The 16,974-nt window shown below is 56.7% G+C and overlaps 1 protein-coding gene across 6 annotated transcripts in view; it reads left to right on the forward strand.

Annotated features, from left to right (window-relative positions):
- Kbtbd12 (kelch repeat and BTB domain containing 12) overlaps positions 1-16,538 on the forward strand; it is a 41,309-nt gene extending 24,771 nt beyond the window's left edge. For all 6 annotated transcript variants that reach the window (XM_042673255.1, XM_042673254.1, XM_042673257.1 and 3 more), the window contains 2 exons: positions 5,498-5,695; positions 15,746-16,538. In XM_042673255.1, coding sequence (XP_042529189.1) covers positions 5,498-5,695; positions 15,746-15,924 — 377 coding nt within the window. In that variant the 3' untranslated portion in view covers positions 15,925-16,538. The remainder of the gene's footprint in view (positions 1-5,497; positions 5,696-15,745) is intronic.
- The last annotated feature ends 436 nt before the right edge of the window (positions 16,539-16,974 follow it).

The following is a 16,974-nucleotide window of genomic DNA, read 5'->3' on the forward strand; positions in this document are numbered from 1 at the left end:
GCTGTCCCTCAGCTCTTCAGCTCAAGGCGAGCACTCTACCACTTAAGACACAGTGCCACTTCTGGTTTTCTGGTTGTTAATTGGAGATAAGAGTCTCATAGACTTTCCTGCCTGGGCTGGCTTTGAACTGTGATCCTCAGATCTCAGTCTCCTGAGTAGCTAGGATTGCAGGTGTGAGCCACCAGCGCCCAGCACAAATGACACTTTCTGTAAATCCTTTTATTTCGACACAAAATGAATATACCAGACTTACATACTGCCAAGCATTCTATACGAGTTACTTGGACTCAGGATCTGCCACTTCTGCAAAAGTACTCATTGCTCAGTTTTGACCTAATAGATGTAAGAGAGCCGGAGAGCTGGGATGAGGTCATCTGAGAAGAGCTGGTCCAGCCACACGTTCAGTGGCCCGTGATGTGACTGTGCTGAGCGTAGGGGGTGCTGGGGCACAGACGGGGGTGAAACGCTACTCTGACTTCACGGGGGGAGGCGCACAAACGAGAGGTGGGCATGAGTTAAGTAGGTAGGTAGGTGGGTGGATAGCAATATGTATTTATGGAAACATTTGATTTCTGGTCAGAGGACCATGGAAGCCCAAGGAGAAAATGGCTCATCTTGTGTGGACACAGGAAGGACTTTTTTGAGAGATGTAGCCAGCCGAGCCGTGAAGAAACAGGAGTTTGACAGGAATGCAGCATGGGTCAAGTTAGAGAGAAAGGGAGAGGGAGATTGGCCATGGGGGAACTTGCATTGTGGCAGCCTAAGATGAGACACAGGGATGTGAAGAAGGGAAGGCGAGGGTACAGGAGTCAGGCAGGGCTAAGTCTACAGAACCGGGTAGCTTGAGTTGAGACATTCACCCACGGCATTGCCTCTGACCTGTTAGATCAGGGCTCCCAGACTCGCCTTTGTGCAGAGACCTCTGTCGGACAAGCTGGCAACAGCCCAGGGGAGACAAGGGAGAGGGGCCTGTGTGAATGGAAACGGCTGGCCAGTGCTGGGCTGAGGCAGAAAGCCGAGCGTGGGGGAGTCATTGGAGATAAAACAGGACAACACTGCAGCTGTTTTATGTGCTTAGCTCCAGAACTTTCTATTAGCTGTCTACATTTCTACTCGAACAGAAAAAGACAATTCAAATACATGTTTTTTCTTTCCAAATTAAGTGCTGCTCCATGGAGCAAGGTGTTTGCTTTCAGTTATTTATTTGATATTCTTAGGAAATACAACAAAGGACAGTGAAGTGTTAGCAGGGAAGACAGTGGCCGGTATGTGTAGTGACGGTTGCCCAGTTCTGTGGATCCCAGACATACGGTTAGTTGAGGTCGCCTGGCGCCACCCACAGTCTGGTAAAAGGCAGGTAAGGACTTCTTTCAGCCCCCGCCCTGGCCGTCAGGAGGTGAGGCACCGTGGTTTCTAGGCTATGGCTCTAGAATGGTCATGGGAGAGAACTCACAGAGCTGATAACTAGAGTGATGAGGAACCCGGTCACCAGGCCCTGTGTCAGCAGAGAAGGAGCCTGCAGCTCCTGTGTCAGGAGACTGCGGGGGCCAGGAAGCAGGTTCCTCCGCCTGAGACTGGCCGAAGGACCCTCTGCCTTCTGCTTCTCTATCCAGCCTCCAGAAAGTCATCTACATGCAGTTTGACCGCAGAATCAGCGACTCTATACACAGCAAATCATTACAGTAACACTAGCTTCCAGCAACTTCAGCAAACTCTGGTCTGCTTACTTAGAAACAGAAAACAAGTGTTACCACTTCAAGTACCAGCTGCATGGTGGCCACTCAGTTCATGAGACTATAAAAGAAAACTCCCACGGCGATACTTCAGAGTCCTTCTCCCCTCTCCTCTGCTGATGCTCCAGTCTTTCACCCTGAGACTTTATGAAACAGTTTTTATCCTTGCAGTTGAGACCTTTGGAGGCATAGAAGAATTCGGCTGGCCAGCCTCATGGAGTCAGCAAGTGGTGACACGGGCGCCCGAGCTAGAGTCAGTCTCCAGAAGTCCAGGTGCTTTTTAATGCATCGAGAGCCCCCACAGCCCCACTGCCCAAGGTTGGCTTTGCAGTTGTGAAGGTTGGGAGCTTGTCAGAACCATCACAAAATCTCCCTCCTGTTTGGATCAAGCCCAGAGCAGAGTAGAATAAGCCTGCCACCTGCAGGGCACAGGGGCCTGCATCCCGTTCCCACACTCATTCCGGCAGCCAGCTCCCCGCCCTCTGGGAGGAGAGGCTGAGTCCCACACTCAGAAGGCAAGGACCCACCAGCCAAACACCAGAACAGGAAGTCTTATCAGCACAGAAATGAACATGAGGAAGGAGACATTGGCCTAGGATTTCCTACCCCCACACAAAAAATACGCAGGTATATATTTTGCATCTGAGGTCCTTTTGGGTGTGACTTATAAAGATAACTTGTACTCATTTGCCTGTTTTTGAATAAAGGAGAGTCGTGCTCTGATACTCTGCTGGCATATAAATTAAAGATAGGGCAGTATCTCATTGAAATTCTGAAGATGTGCAGATCCTACCCTAGGATTTCTCTCATCAAAAGGTTTTACTTGTGGTGCCAGTACTGACTTATTAATAAAGATCGTGCCTTTGATTATTTTTCTAATCAAGATTCACCGTCAGTTTAAGCTCATTAATTCTGCTGGTAATGGTGTGTACTGGAGGTGGACTTGCACCTGCGTGAGAGAGAGGCAGGATCCAGGCTCCAACCCCAGGACACAGAAGAGCACCAGGAAGCTGAGCTTGTGAACAGTCTGCCAGTCAAGGAGAAAGGGCACGTGGTCCAGAGGTTGACGCTGTTGAGTAAGTGCTGAACGTTATAATTAAAGACACTTGCTAACAGAGGAATGGAAATGACAAGCATTCTCATTCTTCACAAGACCAGAGCCATTGTTTTCTAGGCACTGTGCCGGGCAGCTCTTCTTTGGTGCTTCTGAAACCTCGGCATCAGATCCAGGGTGCCGATGCTGAACGTGCCTGGGCCTGACTCCCACGGACTGCATTTAACTTTTTGTTGCTCCACTCACTGGTTCTGAAGTAACTGTGATACAAACCAGTCCTGTAGCATCTCTCCTGGATTGTCCAAAAAGAGACAGTTAAGTTCCTCCTACCTTGTGGGTGTTCAGCACTGCATCATGGACAAACCCTCTTCTTCGCAGCCTCTTGCCCCTAAGTAGGAGATTCCAGAGCCTGTTATGACCACCGTGCCATGTTGAAAGTAGACGTGACAGCAGGCTATGCCAGTGGCTGAGGCCAGGGCGTCACCTTGAGACCCAGCAACGCAGATATGGCATTGCAACGGATTATTTATCCAGGTGGATAAGAGATAAGAGAAATGGCAGCTACGAGCACCCAAGTTTGGAGCCTCAGTCCCCGGATTCTCACTTAGAAAACAGGCCAGACCCCAGCAGCAGAGAGGAAAAATGATTCCTGGTGTAAGCCGCAGCCTTGTTAAGAACAAGCTGTCAGGGCAGCCTTCCCTCCCCCCGGGCTCACTGGGTGCTGTGTGCAGGCCCTGTGATCTGCGGGGCTGTAAAAGGTGGCCTTGGTGTTTGATGAGCTTACGGTGTGCACACTTGGGTGGGCGGGAAATGCAGACGAAGTTGAATGCCTCATTCATTCATGCCATGCGCACTGTGTGCCAGGCACTGGGCTGGTGCTGGAGCTGAACCCATGAGCAGAAGGGAAGGAGACAATGGGAACACTGCCCACCCAATGCCATCGGGTGGAGAGGCAGCGGGGAGGGGAGAGGAGGAGTGGAGCGGCAGAGGGGAGAGGAGTGGAGGGGAGAGGAGGAGTGGAGAGGCAGCGGGAGGGGAGGAGTGGCAGGGGGAGGGGAGAGGAGGAGTGGAGCGGCAGGGGGCAGGGGAGAGGAGGAGTGGAGAGGCAGGGGGGAGGGGAGGAGTGGAGGGGAAAGGAGGAGTGGAGAGGCAGGGGGGAGGGGAGAGGAGGAGTGGAGAGGCAGGGGGGAGGGGAGAGGAGGAGTGGAGAGGCAGGGGGGAGGGGAGAGGAGTAGTAGAGAGGCAGTGGGGAGGGGAGGAGTGGCAGGGGGGAGGGGAGAGGAGGAGTGGCAGGGGGGAGGGGAGGAGGGGGAGAGGAGTGGAGAGGCAGGGGAAAGGGAGGAGGAGTGGAGAGGTGGGGGCAGGGGAGAGGAGGAGTGGAGCGGCAGGGGGGAGGGGAGAGGAGGAGTGGCAGGAGCACTGCTGGGTTGAGTCCCAGCGAGTGATACGTGGCGAACGCTTGGCATCCGAGTATGGCCTAGCTCTGAACACGCCGCCAGTGCGGGCCCTGAGCCTCCTGTACAGTGCTCTCCAGGGCCGTCTCCGTGAGAGAGCTGGGCGCGCCACGCAGGTGCTGTACGGACCTCTCAGTGGGCCGTTGCAGCCCAGGCAGTGACGGGCTCAGGTACCGCGGGGTCGTGGGTGAGGGGCGTGTCGCCGCAGCCCGGCAGCCACCCCTGCCGGTGGGCAAAGAACGAACACTGGCCTGAAGGCCTGCTGTGCAGAGCCTGATGCAGTGGTGCAGGAGAGCCTGAAGGGTTACGCTTAAAGTTGAAGATCTGTGAGTGTTATTTCTGTTACTTGTTAGCATTGCTAGAATCATAGAAACATTCTGGATCATAGTTGCATTTCTTAAGATGCTTTTTATTCTGCTTATTTGAATACATGCCCTTTGCCTCATTCGTTTTTGGAGCACAGGATAAAGGCCTGGAAGATATTTTCAAACTCAGTCTCACTTGGCACATTACCTTGCCTATAGAGGCCATTAATGACTGTGGGTTGAATGAGCTGCATCATCCAACATGAAGAATGTCCTAGGCACTTGAGTTAGGGCCCCCCTGGAACTACAAACTTGAGATGTACCAAAAAAACACCCTTTCCTAACTGGGAAATGTTCACACAACTAAAGAAAGGCGAGACTGGCCTGCACTGAATCAGGATGGGAAAGATCAGCCCCATAGACCAGGTGAGGCTGACGCCCCAGACAGATGACCCTCACATCCAAACCTGATGTTCTTGTGAAAAGGACACTCATAGCCAGGCACCAGTGGCTCATGCCTGTCATCCTAGCTCCTCAGGAGGCTGAGATCTGAGGATCGTGGTTCGAAGCTAACCCGGGCAGGAAAAGTCGGTGAGACTTCTGTCTCCATTAAACCACTCAAAACAGGAAGTGGTGCTGTGGCTCAAGTGGTAGAGCACTAGCTTTGAGCACAAAGAGGCTCAGGGACAGTGCCCAGGCCCTGAGCTTAAGCCCCACAACCAACATTGGATATTGTAGAATCTACGTGGAATCAGTCTCATGCATAAACACAGAAAGCATTGTGAACTATGGCACTGAACTTGGCTGTGACCACATAGAAGACATGAAATTATCTTAAAAGTAGATGAGAAAGAGCAAAGTCAGGGCCCACAAAACTACAGTCACAGCTAGGCCACAAGGAGTGGTGTCAGTATCTCCTAATCACCTCCTTCCTTGGTTGCTTCTCCCCAGGTGGAATTGGCTGCCTGGGCCGTGACCGGGGCCAGGTTCGAAAGTGCCTTGAGGTGGTGGAGATCTACAACCCCGACGGGGGCTTCTGGCGAGAGGGCCCCTCCATGCCAACTCCCCTCCTCTCCCTCCGAACCAACTCCACCAACGCGGGAGCAGTGGACGGGAAGCTCTATGTCTGTGGGGGCTTCCATGGAGCAGGTACTGGGCCAGTCTTAAATGGTTTGTGACCTCTTTGGCATTGATCTTGACTTCCCTTAGCCAACTTAGCCGGCCTGATTAGTAGGGCATCACTTTTAGAGCCCAGTGACTTTGGGCAGAGCAATCGCGTCCCCAGCCATCCTGCGCACTCAGTGGGTTTGAGTTGATGATGCTTCTGGCCCACAGACGCATAGCAATTGAATATGGAGAAGAGAAACCAGAGAAGTCGCAGGAGTGAGGAGAGACTTCAAAGTGGCAGGCACAGGCGCCCGCGGGAGAGCCAGACAGGCACAGGCGCCCGCGGGAGAGCCAGACAGGCACAGGCGCCCGCGGGAGAGCCAGACAGGCACAGGCGCCCGCGGGAGAGCCAGACAGGCACAGGCGCCCGCGGGAGAGCCAGACAGGCACAGGCGCCCGCGGGAGAGCCAGACAGGCACAGGCGCCCGCGGGAGAGCCAGACAGGCACAGGCGCCCGCGGGAGAGCCAGACAGGCACAGGCGCCCGCGGGAGAGCCAGACAGGCACAGGCGCCTGTGGGAGAGCCAGACTCACTGAGGCCTGTTGCTCTTTATCAACCCATTCCACACTCTTTCTTTTTTCTTTTTCTTTTATTTATTTATTTTGCCAGACCTGGGGCTTGAACTCACGGCCTGGACGCTGTCCCTGAGCTGCCTTTCTCAAGGCTAGTGCTCTACCACTTGAGCCTCAGCGCCACTTCTGGCTTTTTCCGTGTATGTGGTGCTGAGGAATCAAACCCCGAGCTTTACGCATGCTAGGCAAGCGCTCTGTCACTGAACCACATTCCCAGCCCTTATTAAGACAGTTTTAAAAAGTCCTTTTGGGAAAGCTCCCTAAGAACAGACAGAATGAAAAAGCAAAGCTTTTTTTTTTTATCACAGGAACTTTTTAAGCACATAGTAGTAAAATAGTAAAAGTGTTAACTACCCATCATCCAGCCTCAGCAATTACAAATATTTACCAATCTTAAAAATCTATTCTTAGCCAGGCACCAGTAGATCACACCTGTCATCCTAGCCACTCAGGAGGCTGAGGTCTGAGGATATGGTTCAAAGCCAGTCCAGGTAGGAAAGTCCATGAGACTCATCTCCAATTAACCACCAGAACACTGGAAGTGGCGCTGTGGCTCAAGTGGTAGAGCGCTCACCTTGAGCTGAAGAGCTGAGGGACAGCGCCCAGGCCCAGAGTTCAAGCCTCATGACTGACCAAAAAAAAAAAAAAAAAAAAGATGAAAAGTGAAAGAAAAATCAAGCCCAGGAGGTCCAACATTTGAATAAGAGGAGGCCTTTGAAAAAAGAACATAGATATACAAATCAGTGCCAGGAGAGTCAGCCAGAATGGAGAGAAAATACACAAATAAGGGATAATTCTCTTTAAAAGAAAACTTGTAAACTTATTGGTCCTTAAATTGTGTAGGTGTGTAACCAGTAAATACAAACTAATTTTAAATGTACAGGTATAATACATTAATAGAGGAATTACAGGGGAGTATTAAGGATATTAGCAGGTCTGTCTGTCTGGTGGAGACAGCTCTCGGTGCTGTCAGTGGATCTCGTGCGTCTTGTGAGCTGGGACACTGGCTGCCTCTGGTGTGGACCATCTTCTAAAGCACCTTTGTAAAGCAGACACCCTAGAAGATGTAGAACTTCCCTCTAAAGCAAAGGGCCTGTTGGGAAAGACTCGGGTCTCCTGGCTCAGGGCACTTTCCAGTCCTACAACCCTGGCCGCACTGCACAGTCGGCACTCCTCGGGTCTCCCCATGAGAGCAGGGCCGGAGATCCGGGGCGCCACGGCCGCCAGCTGGGCACGTCTTCAGCCTCACCCGTGACACAGAGCCTCCATCTTCCCTCAGCACCCACGAGACTGTGGCTCGGTTCTCGACCCTTCACAGTTCTTGAGGGAGCCTAGGACTTGGCCTCAGTCTTTGCTCTCCAACAGGCTGAGGAACCCAGTGCTGTATTCCAAAATGGTCAGAACTCATGGCATCAAGCTTTTACAGATTCCAATGAAATACAGACGAGGGATAACTTCTCAACTTACTCTATGAGGCCAGGGTTAGCCTGATACTAAAACTAGACTGAGATACTGAAGAAAAGAAAGATAAATACCTTTGAGAATATAAATGCAAAGTCTTCGCTCAAATACCAGCAAACAATCCAACAGCACTCAAGAAATTCATACATCAAGACAAATCAGGATTTATCCCAAAAATGCAAGGTCGACTTGTCCACTGAAAATTAAATCAATGCCATACATTATATTAACAAAGAAAAGGACAAAATCCAACAGTCATATTAATAGATGCAAAGAAAGGACTTGACACAATCCATCACTTCATAATATAAATACTCAGCACAAAAGAAATAGAGGATGGCTTTCTGAACCTGACAGGGTATCTGTGAGATCTACAGCTAACATCAGGTTTAGTGACGAAAGACCGAAAGATTCACCCTGAAGGCTTAGGAACAAGACAAATTATATACTTTTGTCACTTCAGCATTGTTCTCAAGTTCTATTCATGGCAATTAAAAAAGAAAAAGAAATTACAAGGTATTCAGGTCGGAAAGTAATAAGTAATTACCCATGACATGATCTTGTAGTTAGGAAATCCTAAGAAATTACAAAAAAAAAAAAAAAGCTATTAAAGCTAATGAACAAATTCATCAAGGTTGTAGAACATAAGACTCATATACCAAAAAAAGAAAAGTATTTTCATATTCTTATAATGAACAATCCAAAATGAAATTAAGAAGACAATCTAGAGTATCATCAAAAAGAATAAAATACATAGAATATGCTAAATAAATTTAACAACCAGGTAAAGACTTATATTCTAAACTAACAAACCAAAAATAAAAAATAGCCAATGGCTCACACCCGTAACCCTAGCTATTCAGGAGGCTGAGATCTGAGGATTGCCGTTCAAAGCCAGCCTATCAGGAAAGTCCATGAGATTCTTATCTCCAATAAACTCCTCAGAGAAAGCCAGAAGTACTGTTGTGACTGAAGTGGTAGAGGGCTAGCATTGAGCAAAAAGAAGCTCAGGGACAGAGCCCAGGCCCAGAGTTTAAGCCCCAGGACCGACAAAACAAAAACAAAAAAAAAAAAGGCCTGGGAGCTGTTCCTGAGTTCAAGCACCAGGGCTAGCAGAAGAAAAAGAGAGAGACCTGAACATACATTTTCCCAATGCACATAAAGAAAAGGCCAAGTGGGCTGGGAAGGTGGCTCAGTGGTAGAGCGCTTGCCTTGCATGCCTGAGGCCCTGGGTTTGATTCCTCAGCACCACATAAGCAAAAAGAAAAAAGCCGGAAGTGGCGCTGTGGCTCAAGTGGTAGAGCACTAGCCTTGAGCTGAAGAGCTGAGGGACAGCGCCCCGGCCCAGAGTTCAGGCCCCATGACCGGACCCAAAAAAAAGAAAAAGAAATGGCCAAGTGCTCAACGTAGTCAGCTGTTCAGGAAACAGTCAAAACCACTGTGAGAGAGTTCTTCCTACCCTGGGGGAGCCGACGCGAAGCTGGAGAGCAGGAAGTGTCAACCAAGTGGAGAACCCGCCCCTTCCTGTGCTGGTGGCCACCCACCGCAGCTGCGCATCTGCTGAGAAAAGCAGTCTGGAGCTGGCCTGCGCACTGGTGCAAGTGTGTTCTGTCTCATGCGCATGCTCTCACCTCAGCCACATGCACACGGTGGGAGGTTCTTGGGCAAGAAAAAGGAAGGACTTGCCGCCGTGTGAACAAGCCGTGGGGAGACGATCTGAGGGGGACGGCTCATCTTCGTGCTGGCCTGAAGTGTCCACACACGGCAAACGCAGGCACACGCGGTGGACCGGGGACGGCGGGGAGCAGGGAAAGCGGGGAGGTGTCACCTGTTCTTGCTGCAGCATTTATTGAGGGGTGATTTGATAATATTTGGAAATTAGGTGGACACGGGGGCCTCACATCTTTGTGACTCTTTGCTGAAAGCTGCTGGGTTATATAGGCTTTAAAAGGTAACATGGTGTATACGTTATACATCAATAATGCTGTTTTTCAAAGAGAGGGTCGTGCCCCTCCCTCTGCTCCCTGGCTGTGGGCTGCCACCGTGAGAATTCAGCCGAGCTGTCCGCTGGAGGCCGGTATTTGCCTGGAAGAGGCAGAAACAGCTCAGGCCAAGTCCTGGGCCTCTCAAGAGAGAAGAGCAGGGGCTGAGGACGCCTAGCGGCAGGAGCTTGTTACTCCCGCTCTGAGAACCCAGCAAGAGTCCTGTGACCAGGGCAAGCCAGGGCGTGGGCCCTGGGCATCCTGGCCATCCCACAGTGGACTGAGCACAGAGCTTCCCGCCAGGCCCCCCCAGCGCCGGCACCAACTCAGGAAGAGCATCAGCCCCCACCTGCTCCATCCGCTGCATCTTCCCCCAGCTCCAGGTTTTGTTCTGTCCCCTAGCTCTCCCACAGCACCGCAGCCTGGCAGTGCACTGGCCCGTGTGCCCTCCGCGGGCCAGCCGGGGGCACAGGGCCTGCTGGACACCCAGCCCCACGCTGGCGGGCCAGCTGGCCTTGGCTGCAGACAAGAGGCTCCCCCCGGAGTCTGCACACAGACCTCTCTGTGTTCAACCCCCGCCATTTTCATCGGCAGCCCTGGCCACACCCAGGACTGGCCGCCCATGGCCGCCATTCAGCAGCACTTCCACCAGCCCAGCCCACATCCACTCTTCGTGGCTAAAGGGGCCGTCACCAGCCAAGTTCAGAAGAATTGAATATGAGAAATCATAACCGTGAAGAGCGGCGGTGTGATCCTAGCGACATGGGAGCGCCCAAGGAGGGTTGAGGTTCCAGGCCAGCCTGGGCAAGAAGTTCGTAAGATTCCACCGCAGCCAGCAGAAATCTGGGGGCTCCTGGCACCCCAGATACGAGGGAAGCATTCATGTGAGGATCATTATCCTAGGCCAAAGAAAAATCTTACTCTGAAAATGTTTTCTACCATCAAAAGAGCAGCTCAGACCAGAGCACGAAGAACTTCACAGCAAAAGGAGCAGGCCCAGCAGATGGCACCCAATCCCTGTGGCCGGGCCTCCTGTGTCGCTGAGTCAGGACTGCGCTCCAGAGCCCCGCCCAGTGCCTTGGGAGGCGGTGGGCTGTAAGAGGCCGGGCCTTGTGGGGAGGGGGGAAGTGAGGTCCCTGGGGTGTCTTCCAAGGGAACCCAGCCTCTCCCACGGCCAGGCGGTGAGCAGCTCTGCCCTGCTGCCACCCCGCGGGCTGGCAGTCAAGGGGCCAGCCCGCGCTGGAGCCCCCAAAGTGAAGGAACCAACCAACAGGGGTTGGAACCGCAGAACCTGCAAGCTCCAAGAAGCTTCGTCTCCAGGCGCTCTGTCACGGTGACACGGAGCAAGTCCGGGTGGCCAGCGCGCCCTGCCCTCCCGCGCTGGAAGTGAGGAGCTGAGGCAGAGCTGGGTGGACTGCAGCAGAGGGGAGCCCTGCCGGCCGGGAGGGGAGAGGCAGGCCCGTGCAGCGGGGCCCCTCTTGCCTCAAGGACTGAGGAGCTCAGGAGCCCCGTCCCGCAGAGGAGCCCGTCCCGCAGAGGCCCCGTCCCGCAGAGGCCCGTCCCACAGAGGAGCCCGTGCCTGGCAGAAGCTACGCGGTCCCTGCGGCAGGCAGAGGGGACTAGGAAGGGACGGCGGGACCTCCACCGCAAGTGGGTGGAGTGCGTGGAGGCCAGTGAAGCTGGGGGCTCAGACTCCCTTCTGCCACAGACAGGCATCGAGGGGCGCTGGTTCCGGGACCCCTGAGGAAAACCCCTGTGCCCAGTCCCCTGTGTAACGTAACAGCACTGCCACCAAACCTGCGCTGAGACACTGCTCAGGAAACATCCGTGCATGCCGGTGCAGACGGCCTTCTCCACCCAGGCCGGGGTCGCGCCCAGGCCCACCTCACAGATGCGGGGAAAGAGGCGCAGAGACGCGCAGTCCCCCCTGACGTCCCTGCTTCCACCACAGAGCCAGGCTGCCGCTGCGCAGAGAAGCCTTTACCTCCTTCGGTTGAGCGCTCCGCTGCCGGCCACACGTGTCCTCCAGGGTGGGATAAGTAATTGGAAACAGCCTGGAAATGGGGATGGAGGGTGAAAAACAGACTTGAAAGGAGCCTGGGTCCCTGGAGACTCCAGACCTGGCGGCCAGGCTGCCTCTCCAGCCAACCCCCCCCCCCTTCCATGGGACCAGGCGGACACAGGCACACAGCACTGGCTGGCTCTCAGCGAGTGTGGACAGACTGAAAGCTTGGAAGGGAAGTGAGTGGAAATGAAGCTGGGGCTGGGGCGGCCGGGGGCAAAGCCCTACTTCAGAGACCCTACTGCAATGAACACATTGAACTGAAGCCTCTACGTACAAATTTTGGTTTAAATAACTCTTGTACTGCTGCCACCTGCTGGCCACAAAATGCAGTAGGCTAGAGTTCCAGGTCTTCCATGTTTTAAATCTATACTTCCTTTTCATTCTCTTTGGACCAGTCCTAGGACTTGCCCAGGCCCTGAGCCTTTTTGCTCAAGGATTGTATCTACCACTCAAACTACAACTCTACTTCTGGCTTCTTACTGGTTCATTGGAAATGAAAGTCTCACAGAGTTTCCTGCCCTGGCTGGCTTTGAACCAGAGTCTCAGATCTCAGCCTCCTAAGTAGCTAGGATGACAGGTGTGAGCCACCTGAGCCACAGGAAGGCCTCCTCACTAGTAGTCATTTAATATGCTCAACTAATTGTCAATCATTATCACGCTATTGTGCAAAAGGGTCTCATTTTGCGGAGGCCAAGTTTCTGAGCTATAGAAGGGATCTTTTGCTGAGAAAATTGTTATTGTTACTAGAAAATGTTTTAGTCTAAAATTAACATTGTTATAAAAAATCATTGCATAGGAGTTTAGGGTTATGTTTCAGTTTTCTAACATGAAAATATTTTGGAGAAATCACAATTTTGTTATCTTACAAAGATGAAGCGCAGTATCTTACATTTTAAAGACCTCTATAGGCAGAAACCTGATTTTGGAGAAAGCGCCTGCTTCTCCTCCCTGCCCCTGGTTTGTACATGGTCCAACATGGCGGGCCACCCCCGCTCCCCTGGGACCCGGCCTGTTCCTCTGTGGAAGCTGTGTGACCAGCACAGAAATAGAGTGTGTGGATGTGCCCACCCCGCCGGGCGCTGCCCCCCGCCGGGCACTGCACCCCGCCAGACACTGCCCACCCCTCCAGACACTCCCCACCCCGCCAGACACTGCCCACCCCACCAGACACTGCCCACCCCGCCGGACACTGCACCCCGCCAGACACTGCCCACCCCACCAGACGCTGCACCCCGCCAGACACTGCCCACCCCGCCAGACACTGCCCACCCCACCAGACACTGCCCACCCCACCGGACACTGCACCCCGCCAGACACTGCACCCCGCCAGACACTGCCCACCCCGCCAGACACTGCCCACCCCACCAGACACTACACCCCGCAGGACACTGCACCCCGCCAGACGCTGCCCACCCCGCCAGACACTGCACCCCGCCGGACACTGCACCCCGCCAGACGCTGCCCACCCCGCCAGACACTGCACCCCGCCAGACGCTGCACCCCGCCAGACATTGCAGACACTGCCCACCCCGCCAGACACTGCACCCCGCCAGACACTGCCCACCCCGCCAGACACTGCCCACCCCACCAGACACTGCACCCCACAGGACACTGCACCCCGCCAGACGCTGCCCACCCCGCCAGACACTGCACCCCGCCGGACACTGCACCCCACCAGACGCTGCCCACCCTGCCAGGCGCTGCACCCCGCCAGACACTGCACCCCGCCAGGCACTGCATCCCGCCAGACACTGCACCCCGCCAGACACTGCCCACCCCGCCAGACACTGCACCCCGCCAGACACTGCCCACCCCGCCAGACACTGCATCCCGCCAGACACTGCACCCGGCCAGACACTGCACCCCGCCAGACACTGCCCACCCGCCAGACACTGCACCCCGCCAGACACTGCACCCCGCCAGACACTGCCCACCCCACCAGACACTGCCCACCCCGCCAGACACTGCACCCCGCCAGACACTGCACCCCGCCAGACACTGCCCACCCCGCCAGACACTGCACCCCGCCACACACTGCCCACCCCGCCAGACACTGCACCCCGCCACACACTGCCCACCCCGCCACACACTGCCCACCCCGCCAGACACTGCCCACCCCGCCAGACACTGCACCCCGCCAGACACTGCACCCCGCCAGACACTGCACCCCGCCAGACACTGGCCACTCCGCCAGACGCTGCACCCCGCCAGACGCTGCACCCCGCCAGATGCTGCACCCCGCCAGACGCTGCACCCCGCCAGACGCTGCCCACCCTGCCAGACACTGCACCCCGCCAGACGCTGCACCCCGCCAGACGCTGCACCCCGCCAGACACTGCACCCCGCCAGACGCTGCCCACCCCGCCAGACGCTGCCCACCCCGCCAGACACTGCACCCCGCCAGACGCTGCCCACCCCGCCAGACACTGCCCACCCTGCCGGACACTGCACCCCACCAGACGCTGCACCCCGCCAGACAGTGCACCCCGCCAGATGCTGCCCACCCCACCAGACACTGCACCCCGCCGGACACTGCACCCCACCAGACGCTGCACCCCGCCAGACACTGCACCCCGCCAGACACTGCACCCCGCCAGACACTGCCCACCCCGCCAGACACTGCACCCCGCCAGACATTGCAGACACTGCCCACCCCGCCAGACACTGCACCCCGCCAGACGCTGCACCCCGCCAGACGCTGCACCCCGCCAGACACTGCCCACTCCACCAGACACTGCACCCCGCCAGACACTGCACCCCGCCAGACACTGCCCACCCCGCCAGACACTGCACCCCGCCAGACACTGCCCACCCCGCCAGACACTGCCCACCCCGCCAGACACTGCCCACCCCGCCAGGCGCTGCACCCCGCCAGACACTGCCCACCCCGCCAGACACTGCCCACCCCACCAGACGCTGCACCCCGCCAGACACTGCCCACCCCGCCAGACACTGCCCACCCCGCCAGGCGCTGCACCCCGCCAGACACTGCACCCTGCCAGATGCTGCCCACCCCGCCAGACACTGCCCACCCCGCCAGACACTGGCCACTCCGCCAGACACTGCACCCCGCCAGACACTGCACCCCGCCAGACGCTGCACCCCGCCAGACGCTGCACCCCGCCAGACGCTGCACCCCGCCAGACACTGCCCACTCCACCAGACACTGCACCCCGCCAGACACTGCACCCCGCCAGACACTGCCCACCCCGCCAGACACTGCACCCCGCCAGACACTGCCCACCCCGCCAGACACTGCCCACCCCGCCAGACACTGCACCCCGCCAGACACTGCACCCCGCCAGACACTGTACCCCGCCAGACACTGCCCACCCCGCCAGGCGCTGCACCCCGCCAGACACTGCCCACCCCGCCAGACACTGCCCACCCCACCAGACGCTGCACCCCGCCAGACACTGCCCACCCCGCCAGACACTGCCCACCCCACCAGGCGCTGCACCCCGCCAGACACTGCCCACCCCGCCAGGCGCTGCCCACCCCGCCAGGTGCTCTGTCTGCATCCAGACAGCTGTCCTCCTCCAGGTCCCGGGCTGGGCGTGGGTCCTGAGCTGTCCTGAACCCCTCCTCCATCCTTTGCTAAACCCTCAGGATGTAGCCCAGCTACCCAGAGTCTCCGCACCCCTCTCCATCCAAAACACGCGGGGGCCAGTCACACAGGGACAGGACTCCGGCCTGGCTCACACCAGTTCCTGGCTGGAGACGAGGGTGCCAGTCCTGGGCCAGTATTTTAATGGAAACTGCAGTGTGGCTTTTCAAGGTTTCTCGAGTGTCAGGAACTGTGCCTTTGCTTAAAGTATCTCCATTCGGGTGTCTTTGCCGGTGGTGCGTGATGCCGGGGCAGAGGCGGCTGCGTCGGGCTCTGCTCCGCCTCAGCTCCACACCAGGGTGGCTTAGAGATGCGGCTGTGTCTTGTGACTGCACTGCCTTTCAGACCGCCACGAGGTTATCTCCAAAGAAATCCTGGAGCTGGACCCTTGGGAGAACCAGTGGAACGTCGTGGCGGCCAACGCCCTCATGCACGACAGCTATGATGTCTGCCTGGTGGCCAGGATGAACCCCCGGGACCTCATTCCCCCCCCCTCGGACCTGGTGGAGGGCGGTGAGCACTGAGGATGGCTGCCGGAGGAGGGGGGGAGGGGCATGCCTGCAAGCGTAGAGCAGCCGTGTGTGGCAGCCCAGGGAACGAGGGCGCTCCATAAGGTTGGGAGGACCATATGGGTGGACAGGAGGAGGGATGGCCGAGGACCAGCATCCCAAGCGAGGACCTTGCTCAGCTAGGCCTCAAGAACTGTGCTACCAGAGGGGTCCTCTCCGTATGAAGTGGCTGAGGGTTCCATCCATGGGGAGGCCATGGGAGACTCCAGGCAAAGGCCCTGGGGCAGGAACATGCAGACACAGCCTGCTGGCACTACTACCTGGGACCCAGGAACACAGCTGCTAAATGGTCAACACCTGAAGCACAAAGGCCCTAGCAGGCAGGGCCTGGGGACGGTGCCAAAAGCTCCTTACGTGTGCTGTGGCCCGGGCTGCACATGCTGTGAGCTCCCGGCCTGGCAGCGGCCACACAGCCACACTGGAAACTCGGTCTGTGCCACCAGACCACCATGAGCAGCCGAGTCTGCGTCCAGCCCAGAGTGGCTTCTGAGACTCTGCGACTTACCAGGTTCTACCCTTCTGCAGCTTGGGGCCAGCCGGACACAGCCAGGGGTGGAGCCGGCATGGGGATGCGGGGCGAGGGGAGAGGGGGGGGAGGGGGGGAGGGGGAGGGGCGCGGGGGGGAGGGGGAAGGGGGAGGGGTGCGGGGGGGAGGGGGAGGGGGAGGGGTGCGGGGCGAGGGGGGGAGGGGTGGGGGGGAGGGGGAGCACCGCCGCCGCTGCCTGTGCTCAGCTGCCCCTCACGCCCAGCGCTGCAGCCCGCAGGGACACCGCCCCGCCGCCGGCCCAGTGGGCACCCAATAGCACCCGCGCCTCCCGCTTACTCTCAAGCACCACAGAGGCGTTTGGGGGCCGAGCAGCTTTCCAGGCTTCCCAGAGGGCTGGCCCCGCGCAGATGGACAGCTCCTCTGTGGCGCCCTGTGCTGGCCATGTCCCTGAGGCTGGCAGGGGACGACCCAGAGCCCAGCGTAGTCACCCACAGGTGACCCGAGGTCCCTGCGCCCTG

Source organism: Dipodomys spectabilis, unplaced genomic scaffold (assembly GCF_019054845.1).
Source record: "Dipodomys spectabilis isolate Male_0828 unplaced genomic scaffold, ASM1905484v1 ptg000784l, whole genome shotgun sequence".
Lineage (NCBI taxonomy): Eukaryota > Metazoa > Chordata > Mammalia > Rodentia > Heteromyidae > Dipodomys > Dipodomys spectabilis.